Raw genomic sequence first — 17,011 nt, 5'->3', positions numbered from 1 at the left:
TACGTGCCAGCCCCACGCCCAGCGGCATGCCGGGAGTTGGAGGCGGCTACCAGCGCAAAGCCGAAACTCGCCCGCAAAGAGGCTCAGGAGGGGGTGACTCCGCTGCAGCGGACCCTGGGAAAGCGAGTTGACGCCACTGCAGCCTTTTGAAGAGGAAAAGCGGAGACCCTCAGCTACAGATCTTCGGTGACTCTCCTCTATAACTCCCCTTTTCCTTTCGCCAGGCCCACACTCCCATGCCTAAGGAACTTAATCCCCCTTATCCTTACTCAGGGGATCTAAGTCTTAAGCAGCATGACGTGCTGCAGCCTGCCCAAGGTATAAAGAAAGTACAAGCAATGCAGAGTAATCTCAATATATATTGATGGATTGTTTTCTTTCCAGAAATTTCTTACATGACTTCTGATCTTCACAACTGTGCAATCCATTTTTAAAACGGGAAAAAGACTCAGAAATCAGAAGTTGTACGTCGAGTCGCTTATTCACCATATTTCATTGTCTTGATAGCATCACTAGGTAAGTTATTACAATGGTGCCAGTTCGCCCATTACTTCCCTGTGCCTTGGCTTCCTCATCTGCAAAATGGGGATAAAAGTATGTATCTCATAGGGTTTTGTGGAGATTAAATAGTTAGTAGTATAAAATGTTTGCAACACAGTGCAATGTGTTTTTCCTGGACACACAGAAATCAAAAAGGAAGAGAAGACCCCAGACTCTGTAGAATCAGTGGGCTGAGTAACGAAAATACAGCCTAAAGGCCATGCTGCGTAGGCTAAAAGTGTTTCATATGCCTACACATCTAGAATTTGAGCAGTCATGGAAATTTGTCAGAGTACCATCAGCCTCAATGCCCAAGCTTTGTTGGTTAATGACACCAAACTAGAAGATTGCAAAGTTAGGCACATCCTTTGAGGAGACAGCAGAATCCAATTTGGCAGTAAGCTCTAGATCAGTCAAAAAGATCGTCTGGACTTACAAACATCACAACTACTTATCACAGAGTCGCTTATTCACCATATTTCATTGTCTTGATAGAATCACTAGGTAAATTAAGCTTAAGTGCAGTAGAACAGAAGATACAAGGAAAAGTGAAAAGAAATGCTAATATTATTAATATGTAAATTATAACAATGGACATCTAATTCTAAATGTGACTGCTTTGTTCCAGACCATGCATAATTCATGGATGGGTGGGTTTTAGGGACAAAAAAGTCAAGTAGGAAGAAAAGACAGATGATCAAGAACAACAGATGAAGATGAAAACCAAAGGTCAGATTTTATGTCCTGCGCAGTGTTTATACGTCTGTCTTGCAGTCATGTCTACATGTAAAGGTGATCTTGTAGTCAATAGTATCCTAAATTTATTAAGCAACTGAATAAGTACATTACGTACAAAATAAAACTGCTTTATACTCATTATCCTTTGTAATCCCCCTAACAACCCTATGCATTAAGCATTATCTCCTTTTTAAGATGAGAAAGTTAAAGTTTAAGAGATTATTTTGTCCAAGGTCACATCCAGGAAGAGCAAGATCTGGGATTTGAACAGACGCTTATCTGACACCAAAGTATGTACTGCATCAACTACTCTTTAATAAATAAAGATAAAGAGTACACTCTCCAGGGAGGTTGAAAATGAATAGATCAGAGGATACTATGTGCTGAGCTTCTTAGAGAAAAAGAGTTAAGTAAAATCTAAGCCATTGCATGTACTTCCCTGGTGGTCCAGTGGTTAAGAATCCCCCTGCCAATGCAGGGGACACGGGTTCTATCCCTGGTCAGAGAACTAAGATCCCTCGTGCCGCGGGGCAGCTAAGGCTGCATGCCACAACTAATGAGCCTGCATGCCACAACTAGAGAGAAGCCCATGCACTGCAAGGAAGAGCCCACATGCCGCAACGAAAGATCCCACCTGCCACAACTAAGACCTGATGCAGCCAAAAAATAAACAAATAAATATTTAAAAAAAAAATTTTTTTTAATCTAAGCCATTGTATTTGTTTTTCTGATAGGGAATTTGTAGATTTAGCCCTGAAGTTGTATGTTACTTTACTAATTTACATTTAATTAGAATCCAGATCTAGAGAGACAGGCACCTCTTCGTGACTAATTCCACACTAACCAAAAGAGATCAATAGAGCAAATCTGGGAAAAAGACAGGGCCACAGCAATTTAAAAGCACAAAAAATCGAAGAAGCTATGTGTTTTATCAAGGAAGGTTTCAAAAAAGACACACAAATTGATCTATATATGTGCATAACACACACAAAAACCCTATTAAAAAAGCAAAATAACAACCAGGTTTGAGGGAGTAGAGTGCAAGGGTGAGTTTAGAGAGGTCAAGCTTAATAAGCTTAAAAAAGGTGAATGAAGTCTGAAGTAAAGTTATAAAGATGTCTAGGGAAAGATATTAACTAAACCCTTAAATGAAAAATTAGACATTAGAACTCAGAAAGAGGGGATTCCCTGGCAGTCCAGTGGTTAGGACTCCGTGCTCTCACTGTGAAGGGCCTGGGTTCAATTCCTGGTCGGGGAACTAAGATCCCACAAGCCACACAGCACAGCCAAAAAAAAAAAAAAAAGAACTCAGGAAGAAAACAAGAATCTGTAGTGATTAAAATGAGGAATGTGTATCTCATCTTATGCAAATATATGAAAACACAGATTCACAAGATAAACTGGTTATTACTCATGTCCCAAAAGATCCCATATAATACAAAATAGTACAATAATACAATAGTATTTTTTAAATAGCAAGTTCCTTTATAAAATTGACTTTAATCCAATTGAAAATTTTAATTCATATACAACTTTTAAATCTCTGAATTTGAGAATGCAAATGCTAGACTTCGTTGCAATTTCCAAATTAATTTGTTGAACAGGCCAGAATTCATAAGGAACAATACAGAGGAGATCTGGAAGTGAAGAGGAAAGATGCGGAAAAAGGAAGGAAGTAGAAATAGATGGAAGTTTAAGGTCAAAGGCAAAATACAAAGTCATTAAAGAAGCATAGAGGAGAAATAAAGTATTAACAAAACAGAAAACAAGTGCTGATGGCATTAACCTCACATCACATAGGGCATCTTTCTTCCTCATTTAAGTCTTGGAGTTTGTATAATGAAACAATAATTTAATCACAAACTAAAAATAAATATTCTAGCAGGAAAAGCCTTAGGTCACGACTAAGAAAATAGAGCATTTTTAGGAGAAGCAGAAGAATGAAGCAGGATTACTTTACACGAATTAGTATATAAAAAGATGCAGCTAGGTGGGGCATTTGTGCCATTCCTGCTGAGACTGGAGTTCTCATGACAGAGCAGCAGAGGCCATAACAGATCAAATTCCCATAGAGGAACCATCCATGGCCAAGTAAGACAACTAAAGATTCAGAAAAATGATAAAAAGGCTCAACTACAGCTCTCTGGTCCCAAGTTATCTGGAATTGTTAGGTACTGGCCAGAGAAAAAAGCTTCAGCGAAGGAGGAGAAACTCGGTCTTGTTTTCAAATATTTGCACCTGAAATTTGTGTTACTTTCAAAACTGAATGCTGAAGCTTCAGTCAATCCTTCATGGTAGTTTGAAGATAGCCCAAATCTCTGCAGCAACCCTATACGAAAGATTTTCTCAGGAGACTTGGAGATACAAAGTGTTTTCAGAACACTCTTTCATTAGGCCTAAATGAGAAATGGCTAGGCTCATTATGCCAAGCCTTCTTCACTCGCCATGCTCCTCCAACTCACAGTGGAGAGATCATGCTCTGCCCCTCACAATGTACCCAGTGCCTGACAGTCAGTGCCTGACTTCCAGGAATCACGTCTGCCCCCTCAAGAGAACCTCACCTTCTCAGGTCTTTCAGACTCTACTTACTTGTCTTGTATCTGTCGTACTGTAATCTCTTTCCAGACAAGATGACCACCCCCATTTCCCCTCCCTTTAAGTGGCGTCTTAAATAAATCATATATGTGGGCAAACATTCTTATTATTGGGGCATAATATTGGACAATCTTATTACTTAATAGCCACATTTTACGTAGTGACTGGTATTCAGTCCTTAAGAGTTCTGCAGTGACCCTTTTACTTCCCAGTGACTCCCTTTTAACTATCAAGTCTTTATACAATAGATTCTTCTAGATGGAACCTATTATACTTCAAGGAAACAGTACAGACAATGCTAAGTTAAACAGGATGCTACTCCGCTTCTCAGGAGGGCCTAAAATCTAACCATTCTCCTTCTCATATACCCTCACTCTAATGGAAACAATAAACCATCTCCTTTATTTTAAATATCAACCATCACATGGTTAAAGAGGCAAAATCCAGCAAATTTTACTTTTAGGAATATATCTTAGAGATACACGCAAAACACTTATGAGAATACGTGTTTAAATGGGCTTAACCTAAATGGCATCCATAAGGAATGGCCTTTTTTTTTTTTTCCAAAAGAATGTCAAACTATAAATCCTAACATAGAAAGATGTTCAAGACATATTAAACATAAAAAGAAAACTGCAGATCATTAGTACTACATGAGCCCGTCTGGGTGTGTGTGTGTGTGTGAGAGAGAGAGAGAGGGAGGGAAAGAGAAAAACTTTTTTGCAATGGCTACCTCTATAGAGTGGGACAAGGATAAGTAAGTTATACCTTTATTGTTTGAATCTATCACTTTGTGTATTACTTTCATTATGAAAAAGCTAGTTTAAAATTTTCATTTAACTGCAAGGTTCAATAGTGAACAAATGCAATTTTTTAAAGCAAGTTGAATAATTACAATGTTCTATCATTACACCAATTCTTATCAATTATATAGCATTAGCACTATAAATTATTTGTTTGAAGCTAAAGAAAGCCTAAGAGATTTTCTAGTTAATTTGAGGATCTATGATTACAAACTTATATAAATTCATTTCTATATAAATTTGAAAACTACTCTTAAAAAACCCTCTATCTCCAAGTAAAAATTAGTAAATGTAAATTTATAGTAAATATATTAATAGAATTCTGTGTATCATTTACAGTAAACAAGAGTCACAGATTCAGATTTAGAAGGGACCGTAAAAGTCCAACCCTCCCAGCCTAACATTCAGAAAGAATTGGAATAAATAAATAAATAAAAATAAAAAATAGCAGCCTGCTGGGGAGAGAGCTGACTTCCCTGAAGCTGAGAACCAGTCCTAGGAACATAATACAATTAGAAATGTCCCCCCAAAATGGGGACATCTGGTAATCAGTCACTAAAAAAGTATTTTGGCCTAATATGTCAAGTTGTCCAGGTCGATTTTAAACAAGTCATTTGACTTAATTTTCTAGTTTCAAATTTTTCAATTTCTTTCAAACCAAAAGAAAACAGACCATGTTGAAGGTTGATTTTAATGAACGAAAATCTCTGTATAAAAACATTTAAACTTTATCAAATGCTTTAAAAATACACACACAGATCCAAATCCAATACAGAATCTTCTGAACATTATCATTTTTCACCTCAGCATAACATGTAGAGGGATTTCTGGATAAAACTTTACATGTGAAAAAAGACCCATAGTCTTACACATGCACACACACACAAGAGCACACAATCACAATCAGGAAGAACTAAAGTATATGGTAAGAATGCAAACAGGATGGGAATGAATTTCTTGTAAAGCTTATATAAAAGAACGCTACATGAGTAAAAGAACTTTCTATACCAAGAGAAGATGCAGAGAGGGGAAAGAGAAAGCAGAGGTTAGTCTAACTCAATAAATAGTTTGAGAAGGTCATTCAAGAACAATGAATTTGGGGAGTTACAGATAATCCCTAGTTTTCACCACCTCAAATTCTGTGAATCTGATAACTGATGATGCTTTGAAAGTGTCTCTGTTTTCATTTTTTTGTAGGTCTTGATTTGTTCATCATTATTTAGGTGTGGTTTGTCCCTTTTGGTGTTAATTCCTCAGTTCTCGCTCAGTGTTATATCCAATTCACCAGAAGAGCCACAGTAAGAAACGGTGGCAAGCACAGAGGACTGCAAGGGTGGCAGTCACGGATGGCAGTTAATAAGAGCCAGACGGCCTGGGTTTGCATTTCAGTGTCACTAGCTGCTAGCTGCCTGTTACTCAGCAAGCTCCTTGGCCACTCTATGTCTCCATTTCCTCACCTTCAATTAGGGATCATTATTACCTACTTCATATAGGGCTATTGAGAGGATTTAAACAAGATAATCCATTTAAAGAATTTATCACACTGCCTGACACAACTAAATGTGCAATAAATGTTACCTAAAATTACTATTAGTCATAGAATTACAGGGGAATCCAAAGAAGAATTTTCTTCTTTCTCCGTATTTCTCTTTAATGAGGTTTTCAGGGGCAAAAAAAGGTTGAGGATCTAGTCTTATGAATATAGATGTTTGCTTTTATGTTAGAAAAAAAAAATGACATGGCTCCATATCACAAAATTTAACATCTTTCCATTAAACGTCACACAATCCTCATCATCATTATGCCCTACGCACACCCTAAATGATGTGGAGTTTCTATTGATATTCAACAACGGTAGGGTCCAGAAATTTTAAATAAGAAATAGTTGCAGAAATGCATGTTGGGCAGTAATCTGTGGGTGCCCTAAGAGCCTGGGCCAACACAGATGCCTGCGATTCTGCCTCCAAGGCCTGGACACAGTCAGATGGGTCAGGTTCCTGCAGCCCTTCAAAGCTCCATTTGCAACCCCCTTCAAGAGGGGAGTTCCCAACAGGTGAAAGCAGCAGCAACCACTGAGGACGGAATGCCGCACACCTACTTCAGTATGATATGATAGCTATCACTGGTTTCTGCTGTAAAAAAAAAGAAAAAGGAGTAGTCTTTAGTTACCTCTAAAACACAGCAGGAGAAAAATATATGTGGTAAGGTTCTTTAGAGAAAGAAGAAACAGAAGGACAAAGGGCAGTATACTTAATTATCACAGAATACTTGTAATAAATATGCATTGTAAGAACAACATGCCTCCGTTTCATCCTTTGTCCATGGAAGGTGGAAGAAAATGGCAGGAAGTCATCAGTTACACTTTGTCTACTCTAATAATGGCAAGAAGCCAATTCATAAAAAGGAACAATCTCTAATAACGTCACTTTCTTTACCTCAAATATGGCAGTTAATACTTTCCCTCTCGCCTCAAAGAAGTACTATAAAAAAACCCTCAAACTCCTTCGAGAAAGGCATTTGTCTTACTACTTCATTACCTTTCATTGTGTCCAGAATAAAACAGGCTTCTTCCTGAAAGTTCTGTATCATCTGAAAAAAGCAAGAAATTTTGCTGATTATTAAAACCTTGGTTTGCTATATTTATTTTGCCTGTGTGTTTTTTAATTATATTAGATAGAAGTGAAGAATAATCCTTTGTTTTGTTTTCTCTCCTATTTAGTTTTCAAAAGCTTTAAAAGCTAAGCATTCTAAAACAGCTTTCTTAAAATTCGAGTGTGCATTTTCCTGGGCTAACCCCAAGACTTTCCAAGGGGCACACAGATACAGATACGCCCATATGGGAGGAATTAAACTTCCATATCTGTTCTTTCCTAAAACCATCTGAGAACCTCTTCAGTTCTCCTTTCCCACTTTCCTTCTCAAACTCCCTTTTCCCATTTTATAAAATAAAGGCAAGAGTTTCACCCTCCTGAAATCCTATGAAGATGCACTGCCCTGGGGTATAAAAGCCTCCAGGATGCAAAAGTGTAATTGCAAATGGGAACTCAAATGACTGGGTAATAAAGTCTTATTTTCAATTCTTTCCTTTCACCAGAATTGAAGTGATCTAATCACAAATTGTCAAATGACAGATGATTCAAAATAATTTTTGATAATATCACTATGCAATTTTTGGCACATAACTCAGAAGTTAAAAAAAAAAAATCCAGCAATGCTGTTACAGCAGACTCCATCCATTCCTGTCTATCAATTTATATGAAACAGATTCCACAGCACTTATATCTAGGGGAAAAAAAACAGGATGGAATTGATGCTGAACTCTATTTCATTCTAGCAATCAATAGGCAGTATTTATCTATCGATGAATTAATTGTCTGTGGGAGAGAGGGTAAGGAAACGAGTAATCCCATCCATCTCATTAATAGATGCACTTTTATTGTATTTTATTTTATTTATTTATTTATTTTTGGCCACACCATACAGCTTGCGGGATCTCAGTTCCCTGACCGGGGATTGAACCCCAGGCCCTGGCAGTGAAAGCTGAGAATCCTAACTACTAGGCTACCAGGGAACTCCCTAGATGCACTAATGCATTAATACATTTTTTCTTAATGTTTAATAATTACTTATCAAAACATATAATACATTTATGTTATTTTAATCCATTGTATAATTATGGTGATAATTCTATTCAGAAGAGATATTTTTTACTTTTATTGAAGCAAATTTTTGTTTTAAAGAAATATGGTAGGATAATTAATAAAAGATATTCAAGCATAAAAGTAGGTTATGGTAAGATGAAATTCTGTGGGGGAAGTGAATGAAAATACGAGTTTAAGGAAGCAGAGAAATGATATAAAAATTCTGTTAAAAAAGTATATTCATGTATTTTTTTAAACAGATGACAGTATTAAATTACTCTTGTATTTAGGTTACATGGAATATAGCTAGAGTAGTGAAGTAATCATTTCATTTTTAAATGTCATATAATATGCCCAGAAATGACATCTTTTGCAACTATTTAAACTTAAAACAAAAAATTTTAAGTCGGGCTTCCCTGGTGGCGCTAGTGGTTGAGAATCTGTCTGCCAATGCAGGGGACACGGGTTCGAGCCCTGGTCTGGGAAGATCCCACATGCCGCGGAGCGGCTGGGCCCGTGAGCCACAATTACTGAGCCTGCGCGTCTGGAGCCTGTGCTCCGCAACAAGAGAGGCTGCGATAGTGAGAGGCCCGCGCACAGCGATGAAGAGTGGTCCCCACTCGCCGCAACTAGAGGAAGCCCTCGCACAGAAACGTAGACCAAACACAGCCAAAAATAAATAAATAAATAAATTTATTAAAAAAAAAAAAAAAAAAAAAATTTTAAGTCAACTTAAAAATGTGCAAGGGGATACACAGTTTTAAAAAATCATTGTAGGAGGTAAGCAAACAAAAACATTTGAAAACCTCTTGTCTTAGAAAACAGAGCACTCTGCCCCAGCAGAACGGCTCCTGCTCCTGTCATATGCCCAGACAAATCATTGTCATCTGGTGATTCAGCTGTGCTGAAAATCTACCTCATCACTAATGAGCACGTGGATTCCTGTTGGCCCCTGCTTGTAGATCTGGCTGATCTGGCAAGGGGAAATGCTGAAAAGCTGAGCAATTTTTTCTGTCAGTTCAACAGCTGTCAGTTCTTCTAGGTAGATGGCATGGTAAACTGCAAAAAGAAGAAAGCAAAGGCAGTCAGTACAGAGTGTCTCTGGTCTTAAATGTAATCTGATCACTAGGAATGCCCACTTTTCTGAAGGACTCAGAGGCAGACTGCCTGAATTGAAATCCCAGCTCAACCACTCCCTAGCTGTGTGACCTGGGGCAAGTTACTTAACATCCCTAAGCCTCATCTTCCTCATCGAAATGTTGGCAAGAGCAATAAAATCTACTGCAAAGAGGAAACACCAGTTGTAAAAATTAAAACATGTAAAAGTGCTGAGAATAGTGCCTGGCATATATTAGGAACTCAGTAAACATCAGCAATTACCATTACTTCGAGCAAATGCTGAATCTGCTGTTTGATAAGTTCCCATCACACATGCTCATAAGCCATCTCTTCGTTTTCCCTCTTATCTGCCCTGGCCTGTCCAGAACGACCTACCGAAGAAAGTACCGTTTGAGTCTCCATCCTCGTGCTTCTGCTGCTGTTGCTGCTGCTGTTGCTGCTGCTCCCTCAGCTGCAAGGACTCCTGACAAACGTAAATGGTTAGCCTTGGGCGCACCATCCTAGGGAGGAAAAAACAAAAGCTGTCACTCAAATCTTCACGGTGAGCACATTTTAAGGAAGAACTTGTGTGTCTACATCAATGCTATAGAGCAGGGGTTGAAAACTGGCAGCCCTTGAGCCAATGCAGCTCATTTGCTCTGTTTTATTAGCGCCCCACTGGGTGGGGTGTGTGTGTGTGTGTGTGTGTGTGTGTGTGTGTGTGTGTGTGTGTGTGTGTGTGTGTGTGTGTGTGTGTGTGTGTGTGTGTGTGTGTGTGTGTGTGTGTGTGTGTGTGTGTGTGTGTGTGTGTGTGTGTGTGTGTGTGTGTGTGTGTGTGTGTTTAACTGAATTCATTCCAACAGAAGCCCTCATATAAACCTCTGGTTCTCCTTGAAAAATCAGATCTGGTGATCCAAGGCCCTCATTCTTACAAAACACCCAATCAGCTGTTCTACTTGCGTGGTGCATGCATTCTTCAGTACACCCCAGACTTGACTGTCACTCAGTTACATGTGGTCTCTGTAGTCATTTGAGTTTGTAACGTTTGATGTAAAGGTTAGAAAGATTCAAAATGTGTGAGCCACTGTTTTGTGGGTCAGTTCAAGACATACCTTCTATTGATACTTAAAAGTACCAATACGATAAACTAGAAAATCTTATTTCCCTCATTATCTTCTCCTAAGCATCTTTAGCCTTCTGTTCTTTCTTCTTAGACAACAATATTGAATTACCTCTTGCTCTGATCATCTTATTCCTTCCTATTTCTAAATGCTCTGTAGGTAATACTTTTTTTTAAATAAATTTATTTATTTTATTTATTTATTTTTGGCTGTGTTGGGTTTTCGCTGCTGCGCGCGGGCTTTCTCTAGTTGCGGTGAGCGTGGGCTACCCTTCGTTGCAGTATGCGGGTTTCTCATTGTGGTGGCTTCTCATTGCGGAGCATGGGCTCTAGACACGCGGGCTTCAGTAGTTGCGGCACGCAGGCTCAGTAGTTGTGGCTCACGGGCTCTAGAGCACAGGCTCAGTAATTGTGGCACACGAGCTTAGTTGCTCCACGGCCTGTGGGATCTTCCCAGACTAGGGATCGAACCCATGTCCCCTGCATTGGCAGGCTGACTCTCAACCACTGCGCCACCAGGGAAGCCCCTCTGTAGGTAATACTTTTAAAAATGAAAGATCCATTCTTTTCCTCCTAGTCATCAACCCTTGAATTTCACCTCTTTCCTTAAAAGTTTCCAACTTGATTCAATTATCTCTTGTAATATACACAAACACAAATACTTCACAATCTGTTTCATTATTTAGTCACTGATTTGGTTCTATGGCACTGACCTGTATGTTTTTTCCATCAGTATTACTACTTCCTATTTTAAACTGTAAATCCCAAACAGAGACTAGAAATTCCTCTGTATTACATGTAATATTTGTAAGCAGACACTTAAGCAATTCCTACCGAAACTTAAGAATAATCTCTTCTCTAGTAAAACTGAGTTCAGGACCTTTGCACCCACTGTTTCTTCTGCATAGAATGTTCTTCCCTCATGACTCCAAAGCTTCCGTCCTTCTCATAACTCAGTTTAAATGCCCCCTCCTCAGAGAGGTCTTTCCTGACTATATTCTGAGTACTCTGTAGGCCACAACCTTGTTTTTGTTTATTTGTTTGTTTTGTTTTCCTTCGAAATACTTATCACTATTCAAAATACTTATAGTTTATAATCTTTATCTCTCTCCCCATCAGAAAGCTCATCAATGTATCACCAAAGCCTAATGGCTCATAACAGGGACAATGGATATTTAATTGAATGAAAAAAACTAATGAAAAATGGAATATCATGAGGAATTCCTTGGATCAAGTACAGGAAAAGATACTTTTCATCTTTATTTGGCACATAGCTGGCATTCAAAAAGAATGTTTCGACAAGATGTATTCAGCTGTACAAAAAGTATTGTGAAGAGTCCCTGAATCCAAATCCATTTGAAATCCAGCCCCACTGATATTTTAACACTAATTACATACCGGCCTTTTAATGCATTAAAAAGTCTGATTCCATCTGCAGGGCCACAGATTTGAATCACATCATCTCTAGTTAGTTTCAATAAATCTGCCCCTGGAATAAATATAAGAAAATGGGTGATAAAGGCAAAGATTCTCCTCATTAATGACTTAAAATGGACTCTGTTACAAGGACACCTCATTACTAGTATGCTAGTCATCATCTCTTGCGTGGCATATAAGGCCCTCCATGACCTGGCCCCTGCATCCTCTCCCACCTCCATTCCCACCCAATTAACTTATTCATTTAACCCGATGCTTTCATCATGCTGATCACGCCTAATGAGCAAGTTGTTCCTCCTGCCTGAAATATCCTTCCAATGTCTGACCAACAGGCTCTTCCTCAGCCCTCAAGATTTACCTCACGCATCACACATCACACATGTTCCCAAACTCCAGACCCTTACACTTATCTATTGCATCACAACTATTTGTTTACCTTTTTCAGGGTTTTATTTTGATTTGGGTTTTCTTTGATACTAGATGGTGACTGATCAGGAAATATGCCTTATCCGTTTGTGTATTCCTACCATACCTGGTACACAGAAGGTGCTAAATAAGAGTGGAATGTGCAAAGAAAACATAATATAGTGATATCAAGGGGAAAATTTCCGACTACCTGCAATGCTCCTTGATAAAATACTTTATGGATAATATATTTTAAAGCATTGTATAGAATAAATATTTTATAATTAAAATGAGTTTAAACTAAGAGGTCTTTCTTTTTTGAGCATTTCACAGCACAGCTGCAGCTGGTGAGAAAGTCTGAAGGGTTCAATGAAATTCATTTAATCAGAAAAATGCATTAAGATCTCCCCCCCTCTACACACAAAACAACACAGGGATACCAGGAGGCCCTGGAATGTCAAGGAAATCCCATGCTGGGGAAAACAAAAGGACAAGCAAATTTAACCTGAGAAGTTTGTAAAAAGCCTTGTGAACGTGGAAAAACGGTTTCGATGCAACCACTGCTGAGCCTCCTGAGGTGTGGTTGTTGGCAAGAGGTTCTGAAAGAGGGAAAGCATTTTTTTTTGTAACTAAATAGACTCAACTTTAAAAAGGTAAACGTTACATCATTAGGTAACAACAGCCAAATACACCCACATTCAGACAGGCTGAGTTTGCTTGGAAGTTGTTTATACATCAGTCTTCTTTCTCTAACCATGCAAGATATCCATGGAATTCCATCCTTATCTTCCCCACTAGACTGAAAGTTCCTTAAATACAGCACAGTATCTGGTTCAGGCCAAAATTCAATAAATGTTTGCTTAGTGAATGAATGAATAATACTCCCTAAAAGTTGGGCATTTCTACTGAATCACAGTCACCGAAGTATTATTAGACATTAGACTATTAGACTATAATAACTGACATTTATATACTATAATAACTGACATTTAACTTTAGACTTACATCTGTGACTGGAGGGGGTGGCTCTGGCTGGTGATTTGGTGAACCATTTCTAAAGAAACATTTAAAATGAAAGGATGAGTTCATGACACATACTAGGGTTCATCGCCTCATTCTTCATCATCATAAGTCTTAAGCTAGAGATTTAAGGGAATCTGTGCTATCTCATAAAACATTCTTACTCTTGGATCCAATACTTCTATTATCTATTATTTTAGCATAAAGACTTTTGTGTGTTGGGGGGGTAGCAGCAGAAACTATGTCATTTTTTATTATTGAAGAAACTGAAAAAAATACCCAAAATTCCAGTAAGTTGGGACTGATTAGATAAATTATGCCATAAACAATACTTAACATAAGCTTATTAGAATGTAAACTAAAAATATCAGAATATAAAAGTAATCAATATATTACTACTGTATGAAGTGTATAAATATACACACAAACAGATACAGGAAAAAATTAGAATAAAAAGTATACAATGCAATGTGATCACATACTTTTATAATAAAAAGCACTTAATAATTATTTTTAAAATAGCTTCAAAAATTAGTGCTAATTGTGATCCAAGGGTTATCTCCACAGCCTTGATCTTCCCCTATACTTCCTTTTGCTCTACAGATTGTCTCTCTTCCCTAATGATTACTTCTTTTATGGGAGAAAAAATTGAGCCTAAGAATGAACTACATGACAAAGAGAAGAAAATTTTAAAACTCTTAAATTCTATATAATATTTTAAATTGCCTATAAGTAGACTGCATAATCCATAGGTTGGTAACAGATTTTTCTTTCAAAGAAGATCTTTTTCTTTTTTTTTTTTATTTTGGCCTTAGCTGCAAAATTCAAATTCAGTAATCAAATTTAGTAATTAACTTATCTCAGGGCCCTAGTTATCTATCTATTTTTTCTACAATTTCTACCTAGTTTTATTCTTAACTGTTACATTTTGAATATTTAAGCTACTTTTTTTTTTTTTTTTTTTTTTTTGACCGCACTGCATGGGCTGTGGGATTCTAGTTCCCGACCAGGGATTGAACCCGTGCCCCTGCGGTGGAAGCACTGAGTCCCAGCCACTGGACCGCCAGAGACTTCCCTAAGCAACCTTACTTAAATACTTTCAGAAGTAGGATGAACATAGAGCCTAAATAAATTCAAAAACGAACATTACAACCAAACAATATACTCACACATTTCACAACCTAACTATTTCAAATTTCAATATGAGCTATGTAGAATATGTGTTAAATGCTGGAACTATAAGACAACTTTCTTTAACTGGAGTAGGCATCTATACCAACTTTCAATTATCTCTGACGGTAAAACACAATAAGACTAAATGCATCCCATAGATAATTCCAAAACTTCATTTTAGCTCTCATCTTCACCTTCTTCCCCCAATTATCAAAGATTCATAATAATTAGGTGTTGGGATCATTCTTAATAAGTAACCAAACAGATTTTACTGTTTGCACAACTGTGTTTCAATTCCCAACGACCACTCTGATCAGGAAGTGAAATAACCTCAAAAGAAGCAGTAAGAGGGAGAAGGGGAAAACCCAGAAAATTCAGTCCCTGAATCACTAAAAACTGACCATAAATGCTGTTTTCTAATAGGGGGGGGGAAAGGGAATTCCCTGGAGGTCCAGAGGTTAGGACTCTGCGCTCTCACTGCCGAGGGCCGTAAGGGCAATGAAAAACTAAAATCCCATAAGCCTTGCGGCACGGCCAAAAAAAATGAAAATAAAATAAATAAATAATGGGGGGAAAAAAGGCTACATAAAACTCTTTCAGTCTCTTTTGAAGATAATCCAAACCTCAGTTAATATATAAGTCCATCAAAGACTGACCAAATAGAAGGTCTTATTGATTTGGAAAGATTTTGTTTATGGAGACATAACGAAAGAATACATATTTAGGACAAACACAAGCCAATTTCCCAGACTTACCCTTCCCCAAGAGAAAAACTGCTATGGGAACTGTTGAAGCCAGGTGATGGGGAATTATTGACATATGTGATCTCGGGCCATGGAGAACACTAAAAAACAAAGGACAACTTAGACACAGAAAGTACATTTGACTCTTTCTGTGTCAAAATTCCACAAAGATATACTATTGTTACTCAAATGGCACATCTTTTTTTTTTTTTAATTTTATTGGAGTATAGTTGATTTACAATGTTGTGTTAGTTTCAGGTATACAGCAAAGTGAATCAGTTATACATATACATATATCCACTCTTTTTACGATTCTTTTCCCATATAGGCCATTACAGAATATTGAATAGAGTTCCCTGTGCTATACAGTAGGTCCTTATTAGTTATCTATTTTTTATACAGTAGTGTGTATATGTTAATCCCAGTCTCCCAATTTATCCCTCCCCCCGCTTACCCCCTGGTAACCATAAGTTTGTTTTCTACATTTGTAACTCTATTTCTGTTTTGTAGATAAGTTCATTTGTCGAATAGCACATCTTGATTAGTACATCTTAATTCCTCAGAGGCCCTCACAACTAAGAGGACAAGTTAGTTTTGACCAGACTGGAAGTGACGTTTCTTTTTTTTTAAATTGAAATATAATTGACATAAACATTGTATTAGTTTTAGGTATACAACATAATGATATATGTATACAGTTGACCCTTGAACAACACAGGTATTAGGAGCGCCGTCTCCCCCTCCACAGTCAAAAATCCGGGTATAACTTGACAGTCAGCCCTTTGTATCTGCATCCTTGGATTCAACGAACTGCAAACCATGTAGTATTGTAGTACATATTTAGTGGGAAAAAAAAATCTATGTATAAATGAACCCATGCAGTTCAAACCTGTGCTGTTCAAGGGTCAACTGTATATTGCAAAATAATTGTATTTTTCTTTTGAGAGTAAAAAGTACTGATTGAAATTGTCACCAAAAGAAATCCTTTTACCTCTGTGAGTATAGTTGTCTCATAGGAAGGTTGATATTTCTCCTTCTCATGAGGCGTTCGTTTCTCCATTTTCTCCCTATCTGTTTTTTGTTTTCTGTCTGCACCTTTGGGCTAAAATGAGAAATATTTTGTTTCAAACTCACGTACTCACCCTTCGACTCAACAATATTACTTCTACGAACTTAAAATAGTCACATGTGAAACAGAAAGGTATGTACAATGAGGTAAAGACAAGAGCCATCATTACATCTAAGTCTGAAAATAGGATATTTAAATGTGTGATGGAGTTGAAAAAGAATAAGAGATCTATAGCTACAGACATGGAAAAATCTCTAAAGCACATAGTTAATTGAAAAAAGCAAGCTTCAAAACAATTCATATAATACAATCCCATTTATGTTTCAAAGAAAAGAAAGTATGTGTATATCTAGGTACCTGTGTATATAAGAGCACAGAAGGGAACTAGAAAGATACATATGAAATTATTGACAGTGGTCACCTCTGGGGAGAGGTTGGGGAGTCAGGGTAAGAGTGGTAAAGGGGGACTTCAGGGTCATGCTCTGAATACTGCTGTATTAATGAATCTTTCGCAATGAGAAGATATTTATCCATATGATATCCATATGATCCCTTTTCCAAGTTCCCCTTCTCCCACGACCATCCGTATTTAAATTTCTTTACCGGGCATATCAGTAATTATTTCAGTA

General features: G+C 37.6%; 1 protein-coding gene and 1 long non-coding RNA gene across 10 annotated transcripts in view; one reads left to right on the top strand and one right to left on the bottom strand.

The window, feature by feature from the left end:
* The first annotated feature begins 8 nt into the window (after positions 1-8).
* The window catches only part of LOC309641482, a 64,207-nt gene continuing 47,204 nt past the window's right edge, over positions 9-17,011 (top strand). Inside the window, exons 1-4 of one of the 3 annotated variants that reach the window (XR_014252625.1) lie at positions 9-186; positions 385-516; positions 1,169-1,269; positions 9,802-9,872. This is a non-coding gene — a long non-coding RNA (uncharacterized lncRNA). Of the gene's footprint in view, positions 187-384; positions 517-1,168; positions 1,270-9,801; positions 9,937-17,011 lie in introns of those variants that run through there. The other 2 variants (XR_014252623.1, XR_014252624.1) reach the window with 2 other exon arrangements.
* TFCP2 (transcription factor CP2) overlaps positions 5,354-17,011 on the bottom strand; it is a 52,082-nt gene continuing 40,424 nt past the window's right edge. For 5 of the 7 annotated variants that reach the window (XM_082421420.1, XM_082421421.1, XM_082421423.1 and 2 more), the window contains 9 exons: positions 16,305-16,415; positions 15,326-15,414; positions 13,383-13,431; positions 12,883-12,976; positions 11,934-12,024; positions 9,812-9,936; positions 9,234-9,376; positions 7,214-7,265; positions 5,354-6,808 (listed from right to left, as the gene is read on the bottom strand). In XM_082421420.1, coding sequence (XP_082277546.1) covers positions 6,771-6,808; positions 7,214-7,265; positions 9,234-9,376; positions 9,812-9,936; positions 11,934-12,024; positions 12,883-12,976; positions 13,383-13,431; positions 15,326-15,414; positions 16,305-16,415 — 792 coding nt within the window. In that variant the 3' untranslated portion in view covers positions 5,354-6,770. The remainder of the gene's footprint in view (positions 6,809-7,213; positions 7,266-9,233; positions 9,377-9,811; positions 9,937-11,933; positions 12,025-12,882; positions 12,977-13,382; positions 13,432-15,325; positions 15,415-16,304; positions 16,416-17,011) is intronic. The other 2 variants (XM_082421425.1, XM_082421424.1) reach the window with 1 other exon arrangement.

This window comes from Balaenoptera physalus, assembly GCF_965194825.1.
Source record: "Balaenoptera physalus genome assembly, chromosome: 13".
Classification (NCBI taxonomy): Eukaryota; Metazoa; Chordata; class Mammalia; order Artiodactyla; family Balaenopteridae; genus Balaenoptera; species Balaenoptera physalus.
Note: the sequence above shows the minus strand (reverse complement) of the source record. Positions and strands in the feature narration are given on the sequence as shown.